This window comes from Chaetura pelagica, unplaced genomic scaffold, assembly GCF_000747805.2.
Source record: "Chaetura pelagica isolate M959 unplaced genomic scaffold, ChaPel_1.0 scaffold534, whole genome shotgun sequence".
In the NCBI taxonomy this organism is placed as follows: Eukaryota; Metazoa; Chordata; class Aves; order Apodiformes; family Apodidae; genus Chaetura; species Chaetura pelagica.
Genome location: NW_009953065.1, coordinates 606,761 through 621,819, shown reverse-complemented (window position 1 = coordinate 621,819; position 15,059 = coordinate 606,761). Strand labels below are relative to the sequence as shown.

The 15,059-nt window shown below is 38.0% G+C and overlaps 1 protein-coding gene across 1 annotated transcript in view; it reads right to left on the bottom strand.

Annotated features, from left to right (window-relative positions):
• The window catches only part of SLC2A13 (solute carrier family 2 (facilitated glucose transporter), member 13), a 131,273-nt gene extending 116,504 nt beyond the window's left edge, over positions 1-14,769 (bottom strand). The window contains exons 1-2 of the mRNA XM_009996789.1: positions 14,701-14,769; positions 1,476-1,599 (exon numbers count right to left, since the gene is read on the bottom strand). Coding sequence (XP_009995091.1) covers positions 1,476-1,599; positions 14,701-14,769 — 193 coding nt within the window. The remainder of the gene's footprint in view (positions 1-1,475; positions 1,600-14,700) is intronic.
• Between the last annotated feature and the right edge of the window lie 290 nt (positions 14,770-15,059).

The window sequence follows — 15,059 nt, the reverse complement described above, 5'->3', positions numbered from 1 at the left end:
AATGAAAAGAGTGACCAAACCCTCCAACATAGAGCTGACAGGTATAGAAACAGAACAGGGTCTTGCAATAAATAGAGGGAAGAAAAATACGGTTATGTTTCTGTCTTTCGGGGACACAAAGAGAAAAGTAACCTTAGAACTTTCTCTTGGAAGGTACTGAAAGTCAGTCCCTAGCATAAAATTCTTACTGCAGGCAAGTATATTTCTACCTAACTAATAAAGCTGGTAAGTGCCATGATGTGAGGAAACAAAAATGAAAACAATTAACTGAAAATCTATCAGAGACATTTTAAGCTCTACATTGTGCATCACAGCTATGAAATCTGAAAAGAGAGAGCAGAGAAGTCCAATCTTTATCAACTTGAGTAACCAAGGCATTAACCCTCTGTCCTCATTAAAGAATATAGTTCAGAAAAAAGAATATAATAGAAGGTTCCTTACATTTAGACCACAAGATGCATCTAATTATAATACAGGAAGCATTAGATGACACAATGGACTTAAATCATCTTATTAAATATTTTTTCACTTCTAAGTTCACTTAGGAGACTAATTACTAGAGCTGCTACAACAATCTGCAGACTTACCATTGGAAAGAAGATACAAGAGAGTGCATAGCTCAATTTTAAGACAATCAATAGAAAGGGGGTGTGAAAAGGCATCTTCAAATCACATTACCATCTGGAAAGGTATTTTCAGTATGAACACATAAGCATTATAAAAAATTCATTAAGAAGTTCAGGAATAAAGTCAAGAAACCTACTGACCGGAGAGAGAAAAAGGTCATGAAGGAGAACTCCTATGATAATTAGGAGAATTAAAAATATATTTTATGAAATAAGGTAGCAAAACAGAAGGATTGAAGAAGGAATTCAAGTTCTTGGGATTAAATACTAGGAAGATTGAATAATTTTAAAGAGTTTTTTGCAAGATCAGATGGATATAAACCTACCCTGTAGGTACCAGAACTTTCACCATAGCTCCATTTCTGTGTCTGGCAGACATGAGGGAAGGTGCATCACAAAAAAGAGATGACCAACAAAAGCTAGAGACAGGCTATGGAATGAAATGCACCATTATTAATAAAAAAGCTGTGAGGTAGCAGGGATGTGTCAGTGATTTCACAGGCATCAACCAATCAATAGTGTCAGGAGCAGTAAAAGAACTGGGAGGGATTCCTGACAGTTTTTGTTGTTGCTGTTCAGATTACTACCCAAAAGGAATAGCACAAAAGACAGGAGACAAGAATTGGGTATATAAAAAAGTCACACAACACAACGAGCCTTTCTTACTTAGGAATAAAGAGGACTGATGGTTAACTTGAAGTGCTAAGGAGACAGATCCAGGAGATGGTACATCAAAACATCATGGTTTTGTCTCTCCTTCCCTCCAGATTGCACTTACTCTTTGCTCCAACACCATGGAAACCAGGGAATACAACCAGCTAAAAGGATATCCAGCTAAGGGGTCTGTACCATTTAGCTCCTTTAAACAGCTCATGATGAGATCAAAAGCCTGTACTGGACCATAGGCAGGACTACGTATGGTAACAGGGACTGGCCTGAACTGCCATGGGACACGAGACTGTCCAGTTGGGAACTAAAATTGAAAATGTGAAATACTCAAAAAAACAAAAAGCCATGATATCCCTAATCCTATTTCAGTGTACAGCTACCGAGCCATTAATCTCTATCAACAAAATAAGAACATGCATGGCTCATTACAGAAATTTATATTGTTAGGAGTTCCAAATGAACAGTTAGAAACAGAAGTTACCAAAACATTTCCCCTTTAGGAGAACATTCACGAGAATGAGGCACTCTTCACTAACATATAAAACTATATTAAGGTACTTAACCAAAGTAATAAATTTGGTTTCTTCATATATCTTAAAAATGAACTCGTAAGAGTAAATTATCATTAAAATGTTAAACTTTAATGCAACCGACTTTGAAGTTCACTTCATTAAAAAGCCACCCATAGTGGTTTGTACTACTTGTAAGGATTCCAAGCAGCTTTAGCAAGTGATTCCACAGATTTGTGGAGGCAACTGGATGAAGTAGCAACTTCATGGCAAATAGAATCTGGAATTAAAGATTAATAAACAGCTTAATAGAGGTTGTAATGCTATGAGAGAGTTTGAGTATGAATTTAAGGTTTGGTTGTTATTTGGTTGGTTGGTTGTTTTTTATAAATAGGAAATTCCAAAGGGAGCAGAGAAAAACTTGCCAAGCTACAGCTGAACACTACACTAATGTTTTATTCCAGCAACTCTGCAGGAAATTTGATAAACTTCTTACATCTTGGATACTGGACATACAACCTAAATTTATCGCCTTGAAAAACTATTGATCATCGTATTATACAGACAATGAGACTTTAATCAAGCATTTTATTTCACTTGTGTTCCCACAACACTCTAAGGTTTTCACTTTATTTCTAATTAAGAATGGCATTCTTTCCAACTGACAATTTTAGGTCATTGCTCACATCTGAGTATCAATATTCAAGAGGATAAGGGCAGCACACTGGTTAACTTTTTTAAACCAGTGACAAGTTCAACAATAATTGTGCCTCAAACCACAACAATTCTTCACTGTCAATCTAAAGCAGAATCCAATTAGGTAATTTCTGAAGAATGTCTACCATTCACAAAAGGGATACATATTAAAAGCAAAAGATACTTACTTTAAAAGACCATAAACAAATACACATACAGAAGTTACATTAACTATCAGTGACCTCTGTTCTACAGACAACTCCACAATGTATTTTAATTAAATGGCTCAATCTAAAAATAAATAAATAAGCTTTTTCACAGTCTTGTAGAATCCTTTCCTGTTGCTACAGTTAACATTTCAGCTTTCAGTAATGACAGTAAACCTGAAGGGATATTAGAGTGCTTCATTAAACGTGTTAATAGAAAGTACTTGAGAAAGCAGTGTATTTGAATGCTGTTCTTCCACACTAACAACTTTCCCAACAGATACAGCTAAAATAATAATTAAAACAGCTTGTGTTTGAGCATGAATATCAAGAGAAAGCTCAAGACCTGCCTAATATCTAGGCTTTCCAACCACTGCACGTATCTAGTTAAGGCATTATCAGCAGTTTATAACCAGCTACTGAAAGTTCTTTCGATGATGACTGGCAGAACACTTTCCCATTACAGTCTCTCCCCTACAGCACATTAGTAGAACTCCATTTCTTAGCAAATGGCACATCTGTACTCAGTGACAGCAGAGCTCTGAAATAGGTAAGTCAAGTGGGACAAGCCACTAGCACTAAGCTCTCATTGTTTTTTGAGAGCATAAATCACAGTAACAGGAAGATATTGGTGCATCTCCTCTAGATTGGGAGTGCAACATCAGCAGGCTTCATTAAAGTCTGCTTTTTAAACACTAATTTACTAAATTAGAGAGAGCTGGTCAATCATAGTTGACGAACCTGTACTGTGTAACATGTAATACATTGATTTCAGATCTTCATGTCCCTATCTAGCCACTAGAACAAACCAATGACCAATATTATTAGTAACAAAAACCTATGTTACTACATGGCATCCAGCTGTGAAGTATTCCAAGGCCCAAAACAATCTGAAGAAAAGTAAATGTATCTCCTCAATAGTTGATATTGCTTCCAATTTATAGAACAATCATAACTTAATGAGCCTGGATGAGTAACTCCTCCTGTTGACCACGAGAAGTCTTTTCACTGTTTGTATCAGTATCAAAACCATAAAATCTTTCTTTGCCTAAGAAAAAACTTTAAATTGTGTCCACAGAAGAGCATAAGGAAACCACATTTCATTGTAGAGACATGAATGTTCAAACAACTCAGAAGGCACTGTATCTGTCACAGTGCTTACTATCCTATACTGAAATACTGCAAGCCAGGGAATCTTTCTGATTTGAAAACTAGGTGGTTTAGAAACAAGAAATACTAAGTGAGCCATGATACCGGAGGCAAGATAGGCAGAAATCTACCATGTACAGGGTAGAGTGTGAAAGTTTATTAAAATAAAACCTACTTTACTCGGTTTATTAAAAGAAATAAAAACAATAAAAAGAATAGCAAAACCTTGAAAACATGCCAAAAATGCAGGAATCTTTAATAACAAACACACAGTAAGTTAAAAAAAAATATTACCCACAGCCAGATAACTGCAGGCATTTCAGTCTACCAAACATCCCAATGCAGAGGGGAATACAAAGCATGCCACAATCTGTGGACAGCAAAAAAGTAGTAGGAGAGCTAGAGAGGGGGGGAAAAATACTTATTCTCTGGGAAAAATGTCAAAGAGTAAGAATGGAAAGAGAATTTTACATGAAAGCAACCAGAACTGAGAAATGTCTTAAGGTCAGATGAAGGTAACTATTTTTAAGTGTTAGCAGCACTTCACAGTAACTGCAGCGTCCTATTCAAACCCAGCCTCAACATTAATATGATACATAGAACAGCTCATTTTGGAAATAGAATTTTTAAACCAAATAATTTTGTCTAGAAAAATTTGTTTTAAGATTATTCAAGTTTACAGTAAGCCAAAAGCATGCAAAGAGAAAATCTGAGTGGCAACATCCAAAGGAGAGAGTAGGATTTAATTGACCAGAAACAAAATAATCAAGCCAAACATCCAGAAAATTTGAAGCGAAGATCTTCACAACTGTCCAAAACATAAGAGCATTCACAGCACTACAGAGGTCAGATCACAGCTTACACTTTCCAGCAATCCAGAATTAGTTTCCCATATTCAGTCTTTCTTTATGGCCATTTTAACAGATTTTTTTTTTAATCTCAGCTGTTAAGTATCCAGTCACCTGTCCATACTCTGCTGTGCTAGTTCCTGGGTATCTAATAAAGGGACTTCCTTCTCATTGGATGCCACATTGGGAACCTGTGCTCGTACTTCCAGAAACAAGATGTGTTTAAAACAAGTTACTCCTTTCATGCTGCACAAATGTATCCACAGATCTAGCTTTAAGATGTACCCTGTTTCAGATTGCTTAAAAACATTAGAGTGATTCCTAAAAGAAATCTGGCTAATATAAAGTATCATAAAAATGTAATAACTGAACTGGTAATTAATCGAGCTAGCTCATCAGAGACAGTTTCTTCAGAATATATCAGCAAAGTAATTGGTTGCTAACCTACACCTACATTATCAGCAAGCAGGAGAGTTAAAAAGTCTTTTGTTGGGTTACCTACACAGCTATCAATTAATATCTAGCAACTTTCAACACTGAAATGGATTTTCTCCTTTTTCTAAAGTGATCCCAACAGAAGCAGAATAATTATTTCTGGAACAGCATTTTTAGGAAAGCCTAAATAGGAAAAATTCTCAAAAAGTCTGTCTGTGTGTATGCAGGCATGCAGAGGAGGGAGTATCACTAATTTTCAATATTTCATTTGCTATGCCTCTCTCTAGTTGAAAGGTCCCAGGTACTGTGAAGTGCATTTTTGAGCCATTATAACTATACAAGATTAACAACCAATCAGTCCTAAAAGAGACAACATAGACTGCTCTACTACTCAGTACAACCTTTATTTTTACCATATTGCACAAGCTTCTTACTTCAGAAAACATGAGCATTTTCTAATTTTCATGTGAAAGAAAATTAAATACAACATAGTAGTTTCCTTTATGACAGCTTGTATAAACACATAATACAAGCATTACCTAATCTGCTTTTAAAGTGAAGCTTTTAGCTCAAATAAATAGTAATTGATATAAGCAGTGCTTTGTTATAGAGATCCTCTAGCACATGCAGACTGTGCACTATATCTGCTGCTTGCTTAGACCTAGGAGAAACAGACAGATTAACCCGGTCAAGTGCTGAGGCAGTCACCGCCAAAGACAAGGAGCTGCTTCCCCGGCCAGGGGCTGCTCTCCTTCCAGGAAGGCAGCAGATCAGGATGTGTCTGTGCCTCAGCTACTCCATTGCCCACTTGAGACTTTCAGTCTGGTGGCTGACGTGGCCTCATGCTATGGTACAAGATCACAAGCAGCACTGACGGAGCGACTGAGGAGCAGACATCCAGCTCTTCTGCTGACTCAGCCAAGCAAATGGCAACTTCCAGCAGAGAAGTATGGTTTTATAATGACCCCAAAAGATTTGGCAGGACTCATCTGCATAACCATTCATATATACTGGAAAGCCAGCATTATGAACACCAGGTAATCCTTACATGATTAAAAAACAACACATCCCACACCAAAAACCCCAGAACAGCTGAACACTCCAAAGATTAGAAAAGATCTTCTGTGCAGTTTTATTTTCAGATTGTAAGGGTAATGATTTGAAAGCTATACATAAAATGAATACTCCTTTCCAACTATGCATTTTTTTTATAAACCACTTTTTTCTTTCCTAGTTCTACTACAGTAATGCTTTACACAACTTATAGTAATGCTAAAAGAAGTGATATCTAAACATGAACAATCTTTAGAAGCTGAACTATAGCTCAGCTAAAAGCAGGCCTTCAATTTACATCTGAAGATGTAATTTGGTTTTAACAGTGCCTCTTTCTAGAAGTGCAATCATTAAAACAGTTAAAACGGTTAACTTGTTTGTGAACTGCTTTAGGTTTCATTGAGTTAAACACAGGTCCAGCAACTGACTCCAAACATGCAACTTAAGAGGAAGATAAGCAGAATGCATTTCCTTACCTACCACTTGGCATTAAAGAAAAAAACAAAACAGACACAACACTAATCTAGAAAGACTAATCTCATTGCAAGCTTAGTATTTTAGACAAAATCTGTGGAGTAACATTGAATGTGTTCACTCACTATTCTGGAAAGCCATTCATAAAAATACTGTCTGTCTAGTTTATGTTCCCAGTAATTTTGTGCTGGCAATGTGTAAATGCATTGCAGCCATTAATGCAGAAAAGTGTACTTTGATATGAATTGCTACACTTAGTTACCCACTTGAGAAAGAAACAGTGTGATTTGTAGGAAGACAGGTACCAGTTATATGGTTTTATAACTATTGCTCTAAAAACTAAACAAAAGCCCTGTAAGCCATTCACAGCCTCAGGTCTGATTTTAAAAAATTGTTTCAACTACATCATTATAATGCAAGTAGTACTCATGACAGTAATGTAGGTATAACTAACATTATAATGAAAATGAGTCACAGTGACTGCTCTGTTTCTTTCTATGCTAGAGGTTTCATATACAAACAATATTGTGTCTACAAACACAAGTGATCCATGTAGAGATAATACATTTTTTTTACCATATGGGAAAATAAATGGTGTCTATATTTGCAAATTGGAAGCAGGGGTGTGTGTAATGGAAATCAGTATAGCACATGTTCCTCAAGATGCCATGGAAAACGTGCATGCTGTGGAAGGTAGGAAGAGTAAGAGTGTTCCCAGTGCACATGGGTTAAGCATATATTGAGTCTGTAGTACAAGTGCTGCAAATTTATTTGCTGAGCTTAAATGTCTAGCTTCAATGCAACTTCTCCCCACGGTCTGCAGTTTCCCCACTACCATTTCAGTAACAGCTGCTTGGTATCAGTAACACATAACTGCAATAGGAGAATATCCAATGAAGGAATTCCAACTAAGGATCTAACAAGAAAAATGGTTAAGTCTCAGAAGGTCTATCAGGACAAGGATCTGGCACCAGATTGTCCTTAGCAGAGACAAACCATTGCTGGACTTCTTCAGGCCATGTAGGTTTACTCCTAGAAATGACCTGTGATAATCTAGATCAGCAGTCTCAACTGCAGGACTCATGGTGTCAAGCTCTCAAGGGATACAAGGGTACTTCAACTTGTTTCGGTGTGTATTCCATTGGTTGCTTATATGGACAAAAAGGACATGTAAGTGAAGAATAAGGCTGCTGTGTTTGGGGGAAAAAAAAACCCAGACAGTAGCTGTCAAGTGTTAAAGGGAAAAAAGGAGCAGATCTCCATTATCAGTATGCAAAGGACAAAAAGCTGACAGAAGTCTCAGCTAAGCAAGAATGGGTAGTTGTCGAAGCCCCTTCTCTGGAATTGTTCAAGGGCAGGTTAAGATAGGGCTTTGAGCAGCCTGGTCTGCTGGGAGGTGCCCCTTCTCATGCAGGGGGGTTGGATCTAGATGGTCTTTAAGGTAACTCCCAACCCTAGACATTCTGTGGTTCAAACAACAGATGTAATTCTGCTGAAGGATTGCTTTACTCCACTTTTTACTTCGCAGATCTCCTTATTAATAGTAGTGCTCAGAGCAAACGGATGTGAGAACTGCAGGTCACAGGAGCACAGTTCCTGAGGCCTCCCTGCAAAGCAGCTCTTTCCTGCCCTGCTTTCATTTTCCAGGCATGTTAGCAGGCGAGGATTCAGGAACAGCTGCAGGTCAAACTGCAGTGAAAGCTGGGCAAACCTTGTGATGTTCTTCAGTAAATCTCATTAATTGATACAAAATTCAGGTAACTCTGGACAACGTAAAGATAAAAAGGAAATAAAGATGCGTATCTAAAATGCCCTTCTGTAACCCAGAGCACTGCACTAATTCTCTCATCTGACAGTCTGCTGTGTTGCCCCTATCCAATAAGAGAAGAGTGAAAACAAGAAATTTTAAGCAGAATTAAGAATTGAGATATAAAATGGCGTATCTGGCAGTCCCATTCTAATGAAAATAGATGCAGTGAATGCCCTTGTTAAGATCAAATCTGCTTTTCCTGTGAATTACACTGCGAAGTTGCAATAAATCACTCCAAGTCCTAAGATGACCAACCAGACAATGAAATTATCTGCTGCTTTGGTTTTGTGTCCCCCAGCCTCTGAGTGCCCCAGTTACTACTGAGAGCCTCTTGTTAATTTAACTCCTTCATATATGCTACAAGAAGTAGATTCAGTCCTTAAAACAGAAAGGTTTATAGTTAAAAATGAAGCCACATTCTCTTTCAAAGAGACAAGACATTCTCATGTCAAGTTCAAGTTGTAATTAAAAAGATGCTTTCACAAGCTACTACCAAGAAAAACAACCAAATTCAGGATCTCTGAATCACAAACTTTGCAAGTTCTGCACTTACAGCATCACTTTCATAGAGAAAATTTATCAATAAATTTACATATTTGAAGATAACTTAAAATCCTAACAGCATAGTGGGGAGGGAGTTCTGAATCCTCACAGCACTCTGGTCCAAAGAAGCCCTATGAAGTAATTACTGTCTCCCATCTTGTTTTTCCCTATAATCTGGTCACATTTCACCTGATCTTTTAATTAAGTTTTCATAAAGGAAGACCTAATTGAAACATCAATTACAGTACAACCTAGCTACATCTAATTGAATTTTCACTCAAAAATAAAAGTAATTACTTTTATTTACATTTTAAAAGCATCTCTGGTCTACATCCTCTTCCTGATTTCCCAAAACAAAAGGTAGGGACTGCTGACAATACTGCAGGAAGGCAGCATCAAGAAGCAGAATTAATTACCCACCGTAGAAAAATCATTAAACTGAGCTCTAACAGAGTAACTGTGAGTAGGAAAAAAAGCTAGTTGTGACAGCTTCTGATAAAGCACTAGGAACAGAAAGCAAAGCACAAAACAGCTCAAAGTGACTGGATTTCTGAATTACTCACTAACTCCTCCTACCTGCCCAGTTAGTACCATTTATACTTATATGCAGTAAGAAGAGAACAAAACCACGGTATTTTTCCTATAAATTTTACAGTCCATCGCAAAGCACACGTGTTGACAGGTTTATACACAGACAAGTTTGGGAAGGAGCCTCTATTCTAGCAGAATGCTACTCTTCCAAAGACAACCTCCTTAACAGCAGAATCCCCTTCCTTAACACTGATAACCTACTGCAGTAAAATAATGGCTAGAAAAACTTCCCAGACTGTGCTTCCAGAGCAGTGCGTGCTTGCAACAATTTAAATGTCTGTTGCACACTATCTTCAGGTGCAGCATGATCCATCTTTCAAACACTGCCAAGTTCACATCCATGTTCGTCTGTTCACTCTGAGGTTAAACTGCTCTTTCTTAGTTTAAAGGACTTCTTAATTGCTAAGATGTACAGACCCTTTTAGGAGTGTTTCAATATCATAAAATCAAGCTTAGGCATAAACAATCAAAAGCATTTAGCAGTGAAGTCCTTCAATGACTCTTGTGCCAACTGCTTGTAAGGAACAGAAAAGGCTGTGGGTGTAATTGAAGAATAAGCATAGTGATAACAGAATGCCAGATTACATTTTGCAAGTTAAGTCCACGTTATATACGCTTTAAAAATTCTATATAGAGTTGGTCTGATTTTAGGTAATCTTAATGTTCTGTGCAGTGACAAGTATGTGGTAATTTCTATATCTGTATCTATTAACACACAGCTCGCACTTCCAGTTAAGTAGAATTACCTACAGTTACCAAGCCAACTGGGAATTACATAAAAATAATTTACCAGCATTTCAGTAAGATTTGAACATCCAGCTTCCCGAAGTCCAGGCTTCTCTGACCAGTACGACCAAGAGTACTGCCTGTCTAAAAGCCAAACACGCAGCAAGGAGGGAAAAAGCAGAGATCTGACAGTAGAGGAAATCCAAGAAACTGAAAACTACACTGTGACATACATTCATAGAAATTGTAGTGTTGAACAGGTTATGACTAAGAGAATTAAAGATTATAATTTCTTTTTAGTAAGTGCAAGAGTGCCTTGCAAAAATGAAAGCAAACATCAGCCCCATTTTACAGATGGAAAATGGGAGTCCTAAAGGTAGCATTCACTTAAAGGTGAAGTGGCCAGGAAGGAACAAATCCAAGAACTACAGATTGGTCTTATATTTACATAGCAAAAGATGGTGCATTAGACTTTTGGGGTCCCACAAGGTGAAAGTCAGGCCTTTCAACAGTACAACAGACATTTTCTTCTTGCAGCATTTAAAGTTAGAAAGCCTTCTGAGTGGCAAAGTAAAACAACCATGTGCATGTATTTAACTTACTTTAACATAAGGCTTATTGTAATTCAGCCTCAAGACTGCATGATACAAAAAAAACCTCAGGCTATGGCAAGATGAGTTCAAAGCCATGTGTCTCTAGCTCTTTGTACCACAAGGAAATATTTTTTTTTCCCCCAATACCGTCCTTGCTTCTATTGTTTCTACAGCACACAAGCAAACTATATGGGTTCCAGCTCCTAGGACAGGTAACTCAAGCTGGTACTTGCATCGGCAAAATTGACTGTGACTTAGAAAACAGATGGCTACAGATCCTGTCACAGAACAAATCTGCAGAATACAGAGCTCTCATGAAAGTGAAATGCAGCAGACCAGGCACTACTCGGTCTATTATTGCTTCAGGGACATATGTATTTTAGTGACCAATAACGCGTGACAAATAGAAATCCAAACCAAAGAACACACAGAGCAACTTTGAAAAGGAGACACAGTAGCCCAAACACTTCTCAGCCTATTATTGCTTTAGGGATACATGTATTTTAGTGCTGATAAGGTATGAGAAACAGAAATCCAAACAAAAAACACCATGCACTGCTTCTGGATGATTCAGCTACACTGGAAACATACTCTCACAGGACTAGGAAGTGTGCACACAGGCATTGTTATTGTTTACTACAAGTAACTGAATCATTAGCTTTAAGCAAGAAACAGAGCACTGCTACCAGCAGAGTATCACAGAAGATTAATATAAGCATTTACAAAGAAATATGACATGCACCATCTTCAACAGCTTCAGCATCTTAAAACCTTTTCTAACAAATCTTCCTGTATTTTTCAGTTGTAGCTCAGTATAACATCTATATCTACCTTACAGACTTAATTTTATATGAACGTACAATTACCTAATGAACAGATTAATATCTCTTCTTGTAAAGTACTGTACTAATTAATCAAGGTCATGAGTCAGTAGAATCACACTGGCTTAAAACTGGTGAGAGTGTCAAGTCAGGCTTCTTCAAGTTGTCTCTCTTGCTCATTGCCACAGCACAGATGAAAACTAGTTACCCTGTGTTGGTGCTAGACTATAAAAGTTCACATTATCTAAGCCAAGAGACATATCTCTACATGATAAAAACTTAAAGAAGAAGAAATAATTTAGCCAAGAACTATACATTCCCACTTGATTAAGAAAAATAATAATGAAGAAGCACAAAGAAGAGCTTCATATTCCAAATGGTACCTTCTCCTGTCCTCCAGAGCACAGCTATAGCATTCATTCCCAACAACACTAATCCTGAAAATCTCCACAACTCGTTTACAGTATCCTTTAGTATAGCTACCTTCAATTGCATTTCTTGTCACTGCAAAAATACAACCTCCTAATTAAAATAGTCATTAATGCAATTTTATTTTATTACTCGATTCTTCCTGCGCATGTGCACACAGTTCTCCAAATGACTGGTTTCCTACTTCCTACCTTAACTGTCGGGGGGGCCTGGATCAGACGTTCCTTCTCACCAACAAGACCTAGGGCAGACAAGTGTGCCAAATGAGTTCCTGAGGTTCCAGAGGTGCTGCTTTACCATTCACACTTCCAGTTCCCTCTTCTTTGTACCAGTGCAAAGAGTGTGGTTTCCCTATATCCAAGTCTAAATGAAGCTCCCTCATAAGGGAAATTTGGGAATAAGAAGACATTGAAGCTACACAAATAGAAACTGAAGAGTTTGACTGCAACAAAGTGGTCTGTAAGAAGTCCCCATTACATCTATCATGCACTGTTCCATTTCCTGGAAAGAGCCTGTAGGAAGAAAAGCAGAATTAATAAAACAGCTTGAGCCAGCAGGCTACCAGGCAGGTCCTCATCCAACCAGCACACAGCCATAGGGGTTTATGCCTCAGCAACCCATCTAAACAGTCACATGCACAAAATCACACTTGTGGAAGAAAGACACAAGGGAGTGTATGAACATGAGCAGAGGCTCTATTAAGCCAGCCAGAAACAGGTTAAGATTCTAGGTATAGAAAACCAGAAAACACACGCATAGTCCCTTAGAAGTTTCACCATTGCAGGGTGAATTACTAAGAATTAATTTCTGAATAGACTAAATGTAAATATTCTAAGCAGGTGGCTCAGATCTTACTAAAGACACAACTGGTATTACAGAAGAGACAGACCTGCTGGTCTTAGCTATGAGGAAAAACCTCCTCTGCACCCCTGCGTTTGTAAGCTCAGAGCACTGTTGCCTTCTGTGCAAGGGAGCACTCCATATCTAAGAGGATAATGATAAATCGCCCAGATAGTACTTGGGCATCAGGGAAAGCAATTAACTTTGAATCAAGGAGAGGCCCTGCAGACAGATACAACAGACAGCTTTTGACTCCAGGGAAAGAAGATTCAAAAGTATGTGGCGATAGGCAGAATCAAAGCCAAAACACAGGCTGTATCTTTCCTTACTTTAAAAACACCATCAACGGACACAAATGAAAGCAAAACAACACAGCTTGACCTAAAAATTATGCCCTGAAACTACAGCTTTTTCAGAAGCACACTGTTGAACATGATAATGTTTTCTTTACCTTAGCTAGTAAAACTGGAGACAGGTCAGGAGAGGAGGATGCACAAAGGCAATTACATGGAGCATGCAGGTGTGGGCAACTATTGTGCACCACTCCTACCTTAGATTTTAAGATAAATACTACCTTCTTGTCCAAGCTTTCAAGGAATTTGTAAAGTACATTCCAACTCACTAAAAGAGAAGTTACTCTAATCAGCATGCCCAGATTTCTGCTATATGCACCAATGACTTTTTCCAGGAACATGCCAGTCAAACATTACAGGAGAAAGTCCTACATTCTGTGCCTTTTTTCTCCTCCTACTCAAGAACGACATAAAGCACTAAACCAGACCCTGGTATTCAGCTCAAAATATTACCACAGTGATTGAATTCCTGGGCTCAAACATCATGGCTGTCTATGTCTTTTTCACCCCTTTCTTCAAGATCTTGAAGCTGTCCAGGTGGCTGCAGCTTTCCATTGGTACCGAGGTTGGACTGGTGAGGTAAGCAGTGCCTATGATTAATGCAGGAGCAGGGAATCTGTGACGCAAAAGACTTAGTTGCTTAACTCCATAGCAAATAAACCAGACTTCGACTTTTCCCTCAGGCAGATTCCCCATTCCTGTGCTAACATAGCTACTACTGACCTCAGCAATACAATAATCAAGGACTTGTGAACAAACAAAAAAGGTCACATATGCAAACATTTGCTGAAGTACGTGCTTAAAGTACACACAGCTCTGGTCTTAACCAGTACTTCCTCCATGCTCTCTGTGCTCTAGTTCATCTGCTACCACACTGCCTTTCTCAGATGTTTGACTCTCCCCAGGATCCATCTTAGCTCCAACCAACAATTATAAAAAAATTAACCAACCAAATTGAGAGAGTGCTTTGTGGCAAGTCCCTTCAACTTCATATCCTTAACCTCAGAGATTAAGCAAAACTTACTAAGTGGGCAGCTACAAACAGAAAAATTAAGTTCAAGAGACACAGTTAGACACCTTAAGTTCTAATACAGCTAGGAATAACAAATACAGTACATTGATCTGAATTGTTATCACACAAAAAATAATGTAAAAGCCAGTTTTTCTCCTACTGCCACATGGTGGACAAGTAGATTCCAAAGGAGTACTGTCTCTGACTCAATACACCATCTTCCATCAACTGTACTGTAGAACTTAGGCTTCCGGTTTTACCTGTTTCCAACTGGACTCCAGTTACATGTTCAAACAACCAGCAAAAACATTCCCTACCTCCAACACCTCATGTAGGTTCTGTGCTTCAATTATCTTTCTAGATTTCTGAAATCGCTCCAGCCTCATTGTCATAGCTTTCATCAATATATTTAGTTATCTACCACTTTTTCTATAAAAAGCTCAGCAATCATTTATTAAGTATATTTGTTTCAATATACAGCTTTTGCTTCCAACTTATTAGCTTTTTTTCATCTTTAATTCCTTGATATTTTTTGCTGTTGAATGGTGAAATATGAAGCATACACTACAACTGCCAGTTCAGCAGCACAAGAGAAAACTGCAACATACTCTGAAGGTAGCTGTCTTCACATCAGGATCATCTAAATCATCTTCCACACTGCCTGAAAAATGTTTTT